This window comes from Lathamus discolor, chromosome 5 (assembly GCF_037157495.1).
Source record: "Lathamus discolor isolate bLatDis1 chromosome 5, bLatDis1.hap1, whole genome shotgun sequence".
NCBI classification, from domain to species: domain Eukaryota; kingdom Metazoa; phylum Chordata; class Aves; order Psittaciformes; family Psittacidae; genus Lathamus; species Lathamus discolor.
The window spans coordinates 19600251-19615205 of record NC_088888.1 but is presented as its reverse complement, the minus strand read 5'-3'; the positions used below and the strand labels follow the sequence as shown (position 1 = coordinate 19615205).

The 14955-nt window shown below is 47.0% G+C and overlaps 1 protein-coding gene across 5 annotated transcripts in view; it reads left to right on the top strand.

The window, feature by feature from the left end:
* Positions 1 to 14955, top strand: part of MDGA1 (MAM domain containing glycosylphosphatidylinositol anchor 1) — a 154783-nt gene that overhangs the window by 102288 nt on the left and 37540 nt on the right. For all 5 annotated transcript variants that reach the window (XM_065680015.1, XM_065680014.1, XM_065680013.1 and 2 more), the window contains exon 11: positions 240 to 391. In XM_065680015.1, coding sequence (XP_065536087.1) covers positions 240 to 391 — 152 coding nt within the window. The remainder of the gene's footprint in view (positions 1 to 239; positions 392 to 14955) is intronic.

The window sequence follows — 14955 nt, the reverse complement described above, 5'->3', positions numbered from 1 at the left end:
TTGCAGGGCTGCTAACCTTCCCAGTAGTTTAGGCTCTGAAAGCAGTCATGATTCACAGAAAATGATGGTGCATCAGTGCAACACCAGCTGCAATAGTAAAGGTGTTCATCATGTCAAAAGCAAATGGACAAGCTGGGCAAATGGAGCTGTTCCACTCTCACTGTGTCTCTCTGTAATTTATGTTCCCCTTTATCCCACACTTTTGCTTTCCTCCACCCCTTTCTTTTTTTCCCCTCCAGCAAAGGCTTACAGCCCAGAGTTTTACTATGACACTCCCAACCCCACCTTGAGCCAGAAGCAATCCAAGAATTACTCATACATCTTGCAGTGGACACAGAAGGAGCCTGATGCTGTGGATCCCATCCTCAAGTACCGCCTGGAAGTCCGGCAGGTAAGATCTGCTCTTCTGGAGTCCTCAACACATGCATTTGGGAAGAGGATCTCTCAGGATGCAGTTACATCAATGTCTTCTTGCCAATGAAGAGCTGAAGGTGATGAAATTGCCAGATCCTCTTGGTCTTGCACCTTCCTCATCGAATGGAAGAGACAGGCCAATTGTACAGCTCTGCATTTGCTTTTACACCTGGCATTGGGTGCGATCAAGGGCTTTCAAGGCCTTGCTGCCTCCCATCAGACTGTTCATGCTCAGTGTTTTGAATGGGGGTTTAATGTGAACAAAACCCCATGGTCATTAGTAGGTATTGTAGATTCTGTAGGCCAAAGACTCAAGAAAGCGGAATTCCATACTCCTCACTTGTTTGAAATAAAGAGAATAAGCTGAAGAGCTCTTCAGGCAGGAACTGCAGGAAAAAGTCATCAGCTGTTTGTGTTGGAGAAAGGCTTTCATACTGCCACAGTAATGAAGCTATTTAGACTATATAAACTCAGCAGGGGAGAAAGGTGGGTTTCAAGGTTTCTGAGTCTGAAGAGAAATCATATGGGGGGATGAGGAGGGAAAACTGAGGGGAATCTAAAGAGATGACTGGTTGAAGAAGGCTAGAGAAAAAGAGTCTAGTGTTTTTAAAAAGCACATTAACCTAGCAGGATTACAAGGTACTTTCATCCAAGCTCAGCAAATGGCTGTGTTCAACATTTTTTAAAAATGGGGACACATAAAATTGGTGGTTCTTGTCATTCAGTGGTAGCTTGGAAGCAAATGTTTTTTGTGAGGAAAGTTTGTTACTGTAGATGAAAAACAAAATAATTAAAAAGATCCAAGAGTCTCTTTCCTCTAGTTCTGCACAGTAGGCTGCAGTTTTACATCTCTGTTTGATTGTGAGCTCTCTGGGGTGGGACAGCCTTTGTTTGCTACTCAGACTGCGTAGAGCACATTGGAAGTGCTTAATAAGAATACAGGGCACAGGGGAGCCTCTAATAATGAAGGCAGTTTGTCATAGTACCCCTTCCCTCTGAGCCAAGTTTCGCTATTATCAGCACTGCAACTCCATGAACCAATTTGTGATTTTTATCCTTCTCCAGTGATGTTGAGGGGTTTGGGTTTTGGTTTTTTTCCTTTTGCAAGGTGCCTAGAAGTAATCTGGTGTCTGTTCTGCATTGAGCTTCTACTGAAAGGGATCAAGAGAAAGGAAAATCTCATTTCTGCTTTAAGTTATGACATGAAGTAAGCTGAGTACCCATGCAAATTTAACCCCCCTGGTTTTGTTTGTGCCCCATCAGTTACTACTGTTATAACTCCACCAGTTACACCACATAGTTATGAGTATTGAGCAGTGTGTTTTAGAGGACTGTTACACCATGGCCCTGCTGTAGCCCAGTCTCATGTATGGGCAGGCTCTTAGCAATGTCTACAGGTGTCATCGTGCTGGCCTTGGTTTGAATAAGGAAGAACAGAGAGAGGAGGAAGCAGGGGAGATTTGTTACCACTTCATCAAGCACAAGTAGGAAACGCTCTGGAAAAGGCTTTCATGGTATCCCCTCTTCATTGACTCCCTCCAGTGAAGACACTTGCATTTCACGATGAGGTCTCTATCTCCATGTGCCATACTGAGGTCTCACTGAGCCCTTTTCATTTCCATGAAATGGAAATGTGGATCACATCCCTTCTCATCTCCAGCCTGCTGCTTCCCAGTGTTGCCTCTGTGCTCCTTGTCCTGCATTCCTGATGTTTTGCCCATGATGTCTCAAGGCTGCTTGGAGCCCAAGTGAGACATCTGACCTTTCACTATTTTATTTGGGCCATCACCCTCTTCCCTGTCTCACAGGCTTATTTGCCTTGTTGCACCTTCTCCATGCTGGGGCACCTGTGCTAAGCTTTGTATCCTGCTGTTCCATCATTGGACCACAGAGTATAGTGACATTACTGAATATAATTACGAAAAGCTCAAAAGCTTTAAAGTATTGCTGACTGGAGAGCTCTTAAGAAAGGGGATTTGTCTGCCTGAATGAGGAGCTGCTGTTTGCCTGTGTGCCCTCCTCCCTGGATACACTGCCTTCCAGGCACTGTCTGGTGGGGTACAAAAATCCCCCTAGAGAGCTAGGATTGAAGTGGAATGTTCTCCTCAGATAAAACAGGCCTTACATGCAGCCAGACACTACTGATTTATTACCAGCATCAAGCTAATGAAAGCTTACCCAGCCAGCTAGCCCACCTTCTTCTCCAGCCCTGGGAGCTCCCCAGCCTCAGTGGTCCTTGGCAGGTGCTCTTCAGCATCTGAAGGATGAACGAATGTGATGGCAGGAGCCTGCAGTCTCGGAGTGGTGAGGGGCTGCCTGAGGGGATTAACTCTTGCTGAGCTGGGATGCGCACTGGTTGTAAAATGGTTTGCTGGTTTTCATTTCACTTTCCCTGGTTTGCTTGAAGAGCTCTTGGCATATGTAATGTGAAGATCCCCAAGTAGCAGGATGCTTTGCAAGGCACCTGGGAGCCCTTCAATTAAATTTGCTTGCTGCAGCTGCTGAAAATGGGGCTGGGTGAGAGTAAAAGTGCTGCTTATTAATTGGCTGGTGCTGTGGCTCCTCCAGCTCTTGCTGTTCAACAGCTTCTGAGGGCTGGTTTGGCTTGGGCATTCCTGGGAGGATTGCAAGCAGTCTGGGGGAATTTGGTTTCCTAAGCGATGCATGGGGGCTCCCAGTGAGACAGTCGGGTGCAATTCCACGGGAGCTGATTGTTCTTGCCACTGTGGAGCAGACGTACCAGTTCCAGTAGAATAAGAATTAACTTCTGATTAAAACCAAATAAACAGCCTGACAGCTTGGAGCCACTGACCCAGGCAAGGCACATACGATAGCAATGTGGAGCAAGCTCATTGTAAAGCCTCAGATGTATGTCTTGGCAAAGAGGCTCTTAATTCCCAGTGTTCATCAGTCAGGTGTGCTTAGGCAGTGGCATTGTGTTGAGGAGATTCAGAGAAGAGTAGATCCCCTCTGAGGAGTGGCAGAGGCCTCAGACATCTGTCCTGACAGTTTGGGAGGTTTTTCTTTCCTTGCTCCAAGGCAACTGATCAAATTGCCAATCACCTTATTTCCCTTTAGCCAGTGAACTCAAGGAGTTCACAGCCTTGGGTGGTTTAGGTGCAGGCAGATGCCATGAGGCTTTTGGGCTATTTGTTTGGTCATCTTTTTTAATTACACATATAGCATAGAAAGGCATCGGGCGCTGCGCTCCAGCTGAACATATTTTTCATTGCTTGGGGACTCAAAGCAGCCTCCCCAAACCTGATCTTTGCTTAAAAAATAAAAAGCCTTTTAAGTTGCTTGTTTCTCTCTGTGTGCATTACCCCCTCCCAGGGCTCTGCTTTAACATTAAAGAGAAATGAAAAGCCATCTAATATTGCAAGCAGGTTGCATCATGGAGGAAAGATCTGAGTTGGGCTGGCGGTTATAGTTACAGGGAATAGGGGCAGAATTACTGTGCACTTAATGAGCTGGAACCCATCCGTGACCTGAGGCTGCAGGAGAAAGAAGGAGAAGGTATTGGTGCAATAGAGAAGTTTAATCTTCATTGTGCCCCTGAAGGAGACCTGGGGCTGCTGTCTCCTCCATAACTACTAATACACAGGCTCAGGCCAGAACAGGGCCAATTTAACACATTCCTGCCTTTCCCCTCCTCGGAGCAGGCTCAGCTGTACCTGCTGGAGCAACCCCTGAAATTTGCACAAGGCCAAGCCCCAAACCCATTTGCTAAATTAGCTCACTGGCTTGTCACTTCAGATTAATTCCTGTCACGGAGGCCATCCTTAATGAGACTGGCCCTGTGCGATGCCTGAGTAATTGTACAGTCTCTCTTTGTTTGTACTTTCATCCCCTCCATGTTGGATAAACATCCCCTGCTGTCTACAAAACTCATCTGGGCTCCAGAGTCGGCTGCCACTTGCCTCATCAGGCAGCCAGAGCAGCATTAATGAGAGCTGCGGCAGTGGGGAGCCAGGCTCACCGTGTGGGGAGGTGACAGTTAACAGAGCTGTTTGGACAGACATCGGACAGAGGCGTTAGCAGGAATTTAATGATTGTGATGAGAGTGGAAGGTTAACTCCGCTGATGACCATTGCAACGCAGCAGGAGAAGGTTTATGCTGAGGTCCACGGGCTGCAGATCTGTATCTCTTCATTTCTGCCTCTGAGTTGTTCTTTTGCTCTCCTCTGAGCCCACTTCAGCAGCATCTGTCAACTGCTGTCTGTCTCTGGCTTCATTAGCTCATGGAGCTGGTCACCCCTCCCAGGGCACAAAGAACAGGGCAGGGACATGTCTCACTCTTTCATGCACAAAGCAGGCGTGGTATCGCTCCGAAGGAAGGATGAGCAGCAGTACACCAGCCGATAGTCTTTTGTGTAAATGCTTAGTTGGGAACACTATTGGCTCGCATCACTGTGCTTCCCCCATTCATGCACCACTATGGCTTGGTGAACCCATGTGTGAGGCCCTTGACCCATGAGGAACCAGCCTAGTAAAGCTGGATGCATCTTACAATGCTTGTAAGAAATGCTGTGACAAAATAAACAGTGAGTTTGGACAGCTAGGGTAGAACAAACTTCTAGACCAAGCTAATCCACCCAGTTCACGAGGAATGAGAGCATCCAATCCCAAAGCTTGTCTCCTCCTATTGTCAGCAGTAACCAGTGTCTGGAGTATAAAACCAAGACAGAGGCATGCATTATTGCTTTGTCTGCCTCGATACCACAAGAAGTCCAGAGGAGGCCATGAGAATGATAAGGGGACTGGAGCACCTCCCATATGCAGACAGGCCGAGAAAATTTGAGCTGTTCAGCCTGGAGAAGAGAAGGCTGCATGGAGACCTCATAGCAGCCTTCCAGCATCTGAAGCGGGCCTGCAAGGATGCTGGAGAGGGACTCTTCATCAGGGACTGTAGCGATAAGACAAGGGGTAACGGGTTAAAACTTAAGCAGGAGAGATCCAGGTTACATATAAGGAAGAAGTTCTTTATTGTGAGGGTGGTGATGTACTGGAACAGGTTGCTCAAAGAAGTGGTGAATGCTCCATCCCTGGAAGTGTTCAAGTTCCGGTCAGACAGAGTCTTGGGCAACTTGATCTAGTGGAAGGCATCCCTGTCCATGGCAGGGAGGCTGGAACTAGATGACCTCAAGGTCCTTTCTAACCCAAATCATTCTATGATTCTATAAACCCATTTGTTTATTGGATCCCAGGTTAGGAAAGGCTATGAAAACAGCAAAGCGATGTACTCGAGCAGGTGATGGCCCTTACAACAGCCCAACCCTGTGCTCTGGGAAGCGAACAAAATCCCTTTTCTTCTGCAGGTGCAACTATGGCCTCAGGCAAAGATTCTTGGGAAATGGAGTGCGAGTGCCTTGGGGATGTGCCTGAGGGCTGCACTTGGGGCTGGGGGGCAAGAGAAGCAGGCAGCTCTGCACAAGGCAGGCAGGGGTGGCAGAACTCACTTTACAAACAACTAGGCTAACATTCTGCTGGCTTCGGGGGATTACATGCTGTCTGGGCAACGCTGCCATCACCAAGGTAACCGCCTCAGGAGGGCTGTGGCAGGCTTGGGTCCATAGCCTTCATCCCGAGGCTCCCTGGGGCACAGGAACTACAATGGCCTTATCGTGTGTTTCGCCCTACTAGTGCTGCAGTGGGGTTTTCATCTGGGACACACTGCAGGTGCTAAAAAGCAGTCAGGGCTGTCCTCCTAAGTCCTTTTTGTACTCAAAAATGAAAGCTTAAAGGATGAACTTGTGGCTTGTAAAGTCGGGAGGGACCCATTCACCTCCGGATAAAATGTGACCTGTGGTACAGTGGCCTGGTGTTACCTGGAAAAAGGAAAAGGGCTTGTGGTGCCACAGCCACATCCTCCTGCTGAGAGGCTGCTTAGCTGCACAGCCCAGTTTGATGTCCCGGTGCAGGGCACAGACAGGCCACATGCAACAGGACGGGGAAGTCCCTTTCCCTTTCCACCTTCCTGTTAGAATATCACAGTCCTGGCAGTTTGCAGCGAGGAAAGGACTGTGACTTACCATGAAGCAGCAGATGGTGGCCCTGGCTGCATGTAAGATGTTGCATGGATAAAAACACTTGCAGGGTGGGACAAATGGCACATCCCTTTATTGTCCATCATTTCACTTGACACAGGCTGCACCGTTCCTGTCTCACAGGTGTTACGGCTGGGGATTGCAGTGACTTGGCCTCTCACTCTTTGCCCAGAATTGAATCTCAAAGTACACCTTCTGTTGTAAGATGGCTTTTAAGCCACATCTGTCAGAAAGCTGCTTTAGTCCTGTCTTCTTTTTTGCTTACCTTGGATGCCAGTTTGATGTCTGATCACAGGCTGCTGTCGTACGGGACATCGTCAAATCAACGCAATTCCGCCTACCTGCTGAGCCGTCCTCCATAGTAGGAAAAGGTGGTTTTTCCAGGTCTAACTCTCCCATCTCCTCCACTGATGCTTTTTTTTTTTAATTTTTCTTTATTTCAACATTTGTTCAGGCAGTGAGAATAGACAGATTACGTTTGCGCTCTCATGTCAATTGCCTTCAGTTGTGCTAGTGGCTTGTGTGATGCTGTGCAGAACTCAGCCCTGAGAGAGGCAGAAAAGGATGCAGAAAGAAGCCAGTGTGTCAGCAGGAGGTGTGCTTGATGGATGGTTTGAACAGCCATCATGATGCAAAGCCAGGGAAAACAAGAGAAGGGAGAGGTGAGACTGCCTTTTTAGGCTGCAAGAGGAAGAGAGATTTGGAACTTGCGGTGGGATTGAGTGGCACACACTGGTGGAAGGAGAGCTGGCTGATCAATAGCATTTGATGGACAAGCTGTGCTTGAAGCTTAGCGGGACTGCTGTGCAGGACCTGGGGGTAAAGCAGCAACTTTGCCACAGGCATTTGGGAGTGGAGAGGGCAGGATCCTAACTCAGATGTGCTCAGCTGCCTGACAATGGGACAGAACATCAGTCAGTCTCACTGACAGCACAATGAGCCGTCTCTCTTTTCATCCCTAGCAATCTGTCATGGGGGATGATGTGTCAATGAGACCAGCTGCTAGAACAAGGTCCTCTTTACCTGTGCTGTAACGGAAAACTCCAGGACAGCTGGATGTTTGGTGGAGTGGGAAACAAGGAGCTTTTTCCATATTTTGTGTATGTATTCTGTACTAAGTCAGCAACAGCAGAGCCTCCACTCAGAGCAAAGGAAGGGAGTTTCTTCCTTGCCATTGCTCACTTCAGGCAGAGGTGTCTGCCCAGCCATGGTTGTTAGCCCTGATCTGAGTGATTTCCACAAGGCTGCCTAGGGAAACTTGATGCGGGCCAGATCAGCACTGGTAAGTCTGGTGAGTTCACTGGAAATGGTTGGAAGCCATGGAATGAGGTGTCCTCCTTAAGGTCTGCCTAACATCTCCAATGTCCCTATTGAGACTTCCCTTTGACAGTGAAAGCTTAGCAAATGACGCCTAACTAATGAATTACTCTGACTAATGCTGGTTTTTTATATTCATAAATTGTTCTTCAGTGTGATTCATGTTTATTCTTGAGCTGGTTATCCGTGGTGCACACATCATTTGTTATCAGTTGGTTGGGAAAATTGGTAATATGGGCAGTGACAGGTTAGTGATGCCTTGGTCTCAGGGTACCATTTCTCACCTCTGATTATCCAAAGTAAGGTTGTGGGGTTGACCCTGTCTGGATGTCAGGTGCCCATCAATCTGTTCTATCACTCCCCTCTGCAGCAGGGTGGGGTGTGGAGAAAGTAAGATGGAGAAAAAAAAACAAAACCTGTGGGTCAAGATAAAGGCAGTTTAATAAAGCAGAAGCAAAGACCATACACAGAAGCAAAGGAAAACAAAATACTTATTCTCTACTTCCCATGTCCAGCTACCTCCCATCAATTAGGCTTCAGTACACATAGCAGTTGCTCCAGAAGACAAATACTATAATAACAAACGTCATACCCCCCACACCCTGCCTTTCTTACAGCTTTTGTTGCTGAACAAGCATCATATGGTATGGAATATCCCTTTTGTCAGTTTGGGACAGCTGTCCTGGCTATGACTGCTGCTGCTCAAAACCAGGACACTCAGCCAGACCCAACACGTAAGGTAGCCTGCCCAAAACAGGACAGCTGAAAGTTCTACAAGGTGGCTTGCTATTCATAAGGCACCTTGCAGCAATGATTTTGTGTTAACATTCGCTCTTTGTAAGTACTGCTCCTCGTGCAATTCAAGTACCTGACTGTGCAAGAGAGAAAGCAAGATATTTTTTTATGTTGCCTAGTACAAGGGAATAATTATGAACAGTTTTCCCACTCCTAGCTCTTTTAGACTCTGTTTTAGAATAGTTACAGTGCCTGAGAAGAACAGTACAAATTCTATCACTGGAAAGGCTCATATCACAGAATCACAGAATCCCAAGGGTTGGAAGGGACCTTAAAACACATCTAGTAGCAAAATCTCATCTATCTCTAGCTCCTATCACCATTGTTCAAGGTAAGGAGGATGTGAGGGAAGAGATAATCACATTTTCCCAACCAATATACCCCTCGTATCAGCCTTGCAGGCTTGAGATGTTGTTTTCACACCACTGTGCTTGTTCGTATCCAGCAGGCTGTTGGCTTGTGTTTTACAAAGCTGAGCACAGGATGAAAAATGCTTGCCAGACATCAAAGATAAAAGTAAGTCCTTCTTCTGCATCTCTAATCCACACTCCTTCACTGGCTTCAAGGGGTACTTGCTAGTTACTGAGTTTTTTTCAGAGTCACTATCGATAGGCTCTGATGCAGTTTCCTCATGTTTACTCTGCTCATCTGTTGTTTCAGTAGTCAGCCCATGTTCCTCCTACTGCTTCAGAGTCTTTTCTTTGTGCACCTTCTTCTCCTTCCCTGATCCCCCTCCTATTTTCCACCTCTTCTTTCTTTTGTTTCTGTTTCCTTTGTGGCTTTTGTTCTTGGTTTTGTGTTTTTTTTTTCCTGGGCTCTCACTTCCTAGAACATGTTGGAGATAAGAGGAGAGAGTGTGAAGGGGAAAGGGTTTGGAAGAGATGTAGTCTCTCCTGCAGCTAGTGACAAACAGGATAGGCACTAGATAGATGTTTTGACTGTGTTTCATAAAGAAATTAAGCGTACGCAGTCATGCTGCCTGCACTAGCAGCGACATGCACATGTTGCTTCATGAAGCAACATGAAGGGCTTTACGGCTCTCCGTATATGCTGTGTTGCCTGTCTCTTCTTTACTAGAGGCAGGACTGCAAGTGTGATTCAGTTAGTGGTGGCCTATGGGCTCTGGAATGATACTTACTATATACTTTAATTGCACTTACCAGGCTGGGAAGTCCAGAGTCCCACACAAAGGCTATTTCGGCTCTAGTAAGCAATAGCCTATCCCTTATTACTTGTTTTTAAGAGTAAAGGTGCCCTAACAGAGGACTCTGCCAGGGCCTGTAGAGAACCCACAGAAAGAAGCCTGGGAGATGGCAACTCCTGTTGGTTGGTGGAGCATCTCTCCCTTGGTAAGTTACAACCATATTATAGACAAAATGGCTCAGAGCTCAACCTAACTGCAGCTGGGCAAACTTGGGCCAGATTGTTCTTTCTTCTTGGAGCCAGAAGTGCTGAGAGTGTGTGCATAGACATGTACTAGTCATGTCCAGTGCAAGGAAGTGGATGGAAGAGGAGACTTCGCTCACTGAGATTAGGAATGGGTATAAAGTTGGATCCAGTAAGACACCAAGCAGTGCCAATTTTCACATATAAGGCTCAAAAGAGACTATTGCTCTTTGCAGGAGGGGGCTGTGAAGCAACATGAGCGATATTGTCCCTTTTATTCAGTTTATGCCCATGCTGCAGACAGAGAGATGATTTGGGGCTTTGCAGGGCATTGTCAAGAACAGGGAAGATCTTGCAGCAGCAATACAGAGCTTCCAGTCTGAACGGAAGGATGACATGTGCCTTCAGGATCGAAGATACGGTTGTGAGACAGTAGGAGAGAGATAACGAGCACAGCTAGACATACACGTAACCTGTCTAGCTCAGTACCATCCACAGTGACAGCAACATAAGCTCCTTGCACAACCTGGGGAGTGTGGCTCTCCTTCCCTTCCCACCCACCACCAAATTCAGGTGCTAGTTTCCAGTTTTGCTTCTCTAACTCCTAGGCTCCCCCTCATCAGGATGTGCAGCCTTGCAGTGCCCCAGTAAGCCCATGGCTTGTGAAGTTGACAGTCATGCTCTGCCTCAGTTAAGGTTTTTACATGACTGTCTCCCTGACAAAGTGAAGATTAGTTCTGTTCTTAGAGCAGGAAACATATGCTAATAAAATACATATTGCCTTCTGATCAGCCCCTAGTGGAAGACATTATCGAGGAGTGTGGAACAAGCACTTACAGTAATTCATGACAGCACCAATTTGGCTTCTCTGGGAAGCTGTAAACTGCTGCTCTTGGCACCTAATGAGGATGGGCAGCTGATTATATGTGCAAGAGGAAGAGACTGTCTCCTGGCTTAGATGGCTCCAGCTGTTCTCAGTAGCTGCTGAAGGTCACAGTTGCTTCTCTCTTTGGAGCTGGGGATGTTTCAGCCAGGAAATGGAGCCTCCTGATAAGGACAGTTTAGGACAAAAAGCTTTGAGAGCTCCTCATTTTGACTGAATAATGGATTTGCTTTGGCTGTCCCTGCTTGCTCAACCCCAGGATCTGAACCTGTGTACTTGACTGATGAACAGCACAGGCATGAATTGCAGTTCGCTCGTGTGCTTCTTTGGCAAATGCTAACTTCATATTTGCACTGTGTTTATTTGCTCTGGAAACCTTTAATGAGTAATGGTTATCGAGCAAGGAAAATGAAATAAATCAAAGTTTAAACTTACGCTAGTCCTTTAATAAATGCTATAAATGCTTAATATTATTTCCATTTAAGGTAGTGATGAAGTGCTAACCTAGGGAAGTGTTTTAATCCGATCTGACAGGCACAGGAAGTTTGATGAGAGATGATAAAGAAACATTACCGTGACTGTCTTCATATTCAGACCAAATTTCTCCACTACCCAAAAATTACCCAAGTGGCTTTTCCAGAGTGGGCAGGCATCTTCGCCATGGCTGATACCAGCCAGTTAAATCAGAATCTGCTGTTAGGATTGTGCTGCTGCGATTTTGTGCAGCTGACACCAGGCTGGGCAGCAATGCCACTTCAGTGAAGGACCAGGATATCGTAAGGAAGACCTGGAAGATGGAAAACTACTTGAGTGGTTCAGGTGGGATGAAACACAGTGATACAAATGCAAGGTCATACGTGTGGAGAGTGCTATCAGAGGTATCTACTACAGGCTGAGAGCTCATCAGTGGGAAATGACTGAAGTGGAGGATGAGTGAGTTGACTTCAAGGAGCTGCTGGTAAAATGCAGGTGTGAGAAAGGGCAAATGTACTCCTGGGTGAAACCTGAGGTGCTTCCAGGCAAGGTGGAGAAGTGCTACCACATTGTATGTGCAGGTCTGGGATACTGAACTCCAGCAAGTGGGATCATGCAGAAAAGGATTATACAGTATATCAGGGAAAGCGAGAGTCTGTGTTGCAAGAGGAGGTACAGAGTGCTCAGCTTGCTTAGCCTAGCAAAGCAGAGGCTGAGAGGTGGTGTGATTGCTGGCTATAAAAACATCAGGGGTTCAAGCAGCAGGGAGGAAAAAGAGCCATTTAAGTTAAAGGACAATATTGGCACTAGATCAACTGGGTACAAGCTGCTTGTGGATAAATTCAGGCTGGAAATGAGAACATTAGGGTGGTCAGGCTCTGGAACAGCTGTCCAGCAGGGTGAGCAGGCCCCACAGGAGCAGCTTTAAAGATGGGATGTGGTACATTCATAAAATGAGTAAGTAGAGGTAACCCCTGTGGTGACAGGGGACTGGGCTCTGTCAGTCAGGACTGTATTACCCCTGCTGTCTGCCTGATCATGGCCATACTTTTTCTTCTCTGAACCCTTGGAGGATAGGAGGGGGCTGCCAGTGCCAAGGGGGTTTATCCCTTTGCCAAAATACAGACAGCAAGAATCAAATCTGTGGTGTTCAACTGCAATGTCAAAGACAAACCATCCTCCTCTGCTCTGCCCTGTGATGCCAAAGTGACATCAAGGACCAGAATCGTGATCCATTGTTAAGTGGCAGAAAGTGAATGGGAAGAAGTGGAAATGAATGGCCAGATTAACGGCATATTTTTCTATCATTGTGGAAAATATTGGAGCCTTATGTTCCGGAGAGGTTCCTAAAATTCTCTGTCCCCACCTTCCTCCTGCCTCTGTTTCAGGGCATTTTTCATTCCTGTTTTCCTCAGGAATTTGCAATGATCTTATTTCTACCTATGGAACTCATCTCCTGGGCCCTTGTTCTCTGGCAGTGGAGAAAAGGTCTGGCCCTTGGTTAACTTGCTCTCCATCTTTGACACTGTAAACTCTGACACACACAAATCCTGTCATCATCATTTAGCTTTTTTAACTTCAAGATGTCCATGGCATCTAAACTCTTTGAAGCTACCTTTCTGCAAGGCATCCCGTAGCTTTGGAGGTGCAGTTGGGGTAGAAATTGAGAACATGGCATGTTTGCTGAGGTTGCAGGGTATCTTGCATTACAGAGCCCTATGTTCATTCCAGGAGCTGTTACCAGCACCATAACAAAGCTCAGCCCCTTCCAGTCCCTGGGATGGGGTGCTGGGGAGTATCTTTCCTTGCTGACACCAGTTTAAGGCCACAGACACTGCCAGTCCCATCATGTTCAGGATAACAGTTTGTTCCCTCACTTTGGAAGGGAACATCTGTGTTTTAGCTGGACTTTTCAAGAAGAGTTCATGGCAGTCGCAGCCACAGGGGAAATCTGATGTGAGATGATACCTGTAGGGTAGAGCAATATAGCGTGTCTAAGACTCAGCAAACAGGATGAACTGATAAAAATGGGAGGCTCTTCCACACCCTGAGTGATATTGTCTGTCAGAGGAAAAGTGCCTTTCAGCTGTTGTCAGCTTTTCCTGGTTCCTGGGCCATACTAAACAGGCATATCTATGCCTGATGAGAAACTGGGTACTTGGCTGACACTTGACTGTTCTCCTGGGCAGATGAGAGAGATGGACACCCTTGCACTTACTGCTGACAGGGCACTGAGCTTTGAAGCCCTCCTTGATGGCTGGCTGCTTGAAGATTGCAGCTCATCAGCTGCACGGGCAGTTGAGGATTATTTTGTCAACATTATTGCCCCATGCTTCTTTCAGATCTTTTTTGAGAAACCAGGGCTTCCCTCACCACCAGGCTCTCCATGGCTCCTGGTCCCACACATGGCTGCTCTGCTGGCAGCCTGAGTGTCCTGACTCTCCTGCGTGTCCTGACACTCGCAGATGAGAGAGGAGGAGCAGGGACATGCACACAACTCAGCCTCATGCCCTACTTGTCTATGTGCTGGAGACAGTCTTTGTCCGTTGTGCTGTCTGCGGAGCTGTAGAAGGAGCAAGGAAGAGTTTGTCAGAAGGATGAAGCCTGCATGCAAGGCTGTGTCACACCAGCCATCTCATCTTCCTTTGGAGCAGCTGGCGTGGCTGGGGATGGAGCTGGGAGCTTTCCCAGCTGCCCATGTCTGCGGTTAGCTGGTGAGGATGGAGGGGGAGTGCAGCCACCTCTACCTCATTTGTCCTGCAGGAAGGAGCAGCCAGGGGAATTTGAAAGGGGCTGAGAAAAGAGGGAGAGAAAGTGAGCATGTGTGTGTGTGCGGAAAGGATTTGGAGGGGAGACAGTGGAAAGCAAAGCTAGCACTCACACGCTGCGCTGAGAAGTTGCTGAAGAAGCGGGACAAGTAAGAGTAGCAGTAGTGAATAGCAGTACTGCAAAGCTGGATGCCTGCAGAGCAGTTCCTTTGTTCCTATCAGCTTGCTGGGGAATCTGCATGATTTTAATATACAATTCTCTGGGGCTTCATGATGAAACATGTTTTCCTTCTTTTTTCTTCCTTAAAAAAACATGCACAGCTGTTTAATGCACAGCTAGTTGTGAGACCACACATGTAGCCATGCAAGTCACACCAAGTCACAGGACAGGTAGGTTATCGTGGTCTTGTGAACACATGTTCTGTTTGTTGAGCAGGACTGCAACACTATTGACAGAAGTATCTATTAATATCCTTTGGCTTTACTATATCTAATATGTGACTGGCCTAAACGTTGTTTGGTCTGAAAATAGCATCCTTTTTAAGTTTAATAGCCTATATAAACAGAAAATGTAGATGTGTCATACTTTGGACCCCTTTGCTGTGAAAACATCCCAACTGGGGTGGAAGCAGAGGGCATCCTGCTTTTCCCTCTGAGGCTCTTGGTGTATGTTCCTGGACTATGCGCAGACTCAGCCAGCCACAGTGCGACAAGCATTCCCCATGTATCATGAGCCAGCTCATATGGTAAGACAAGGGACTGGGCAGACAGTACCTACCAACAGAATGTGGTGATCAAGAACAAGAAAGGACTCATCTAGTTTGCAGGTCCTGGAGTACATATAAGCATGAGAGCGTGCTCTGCCTTTATT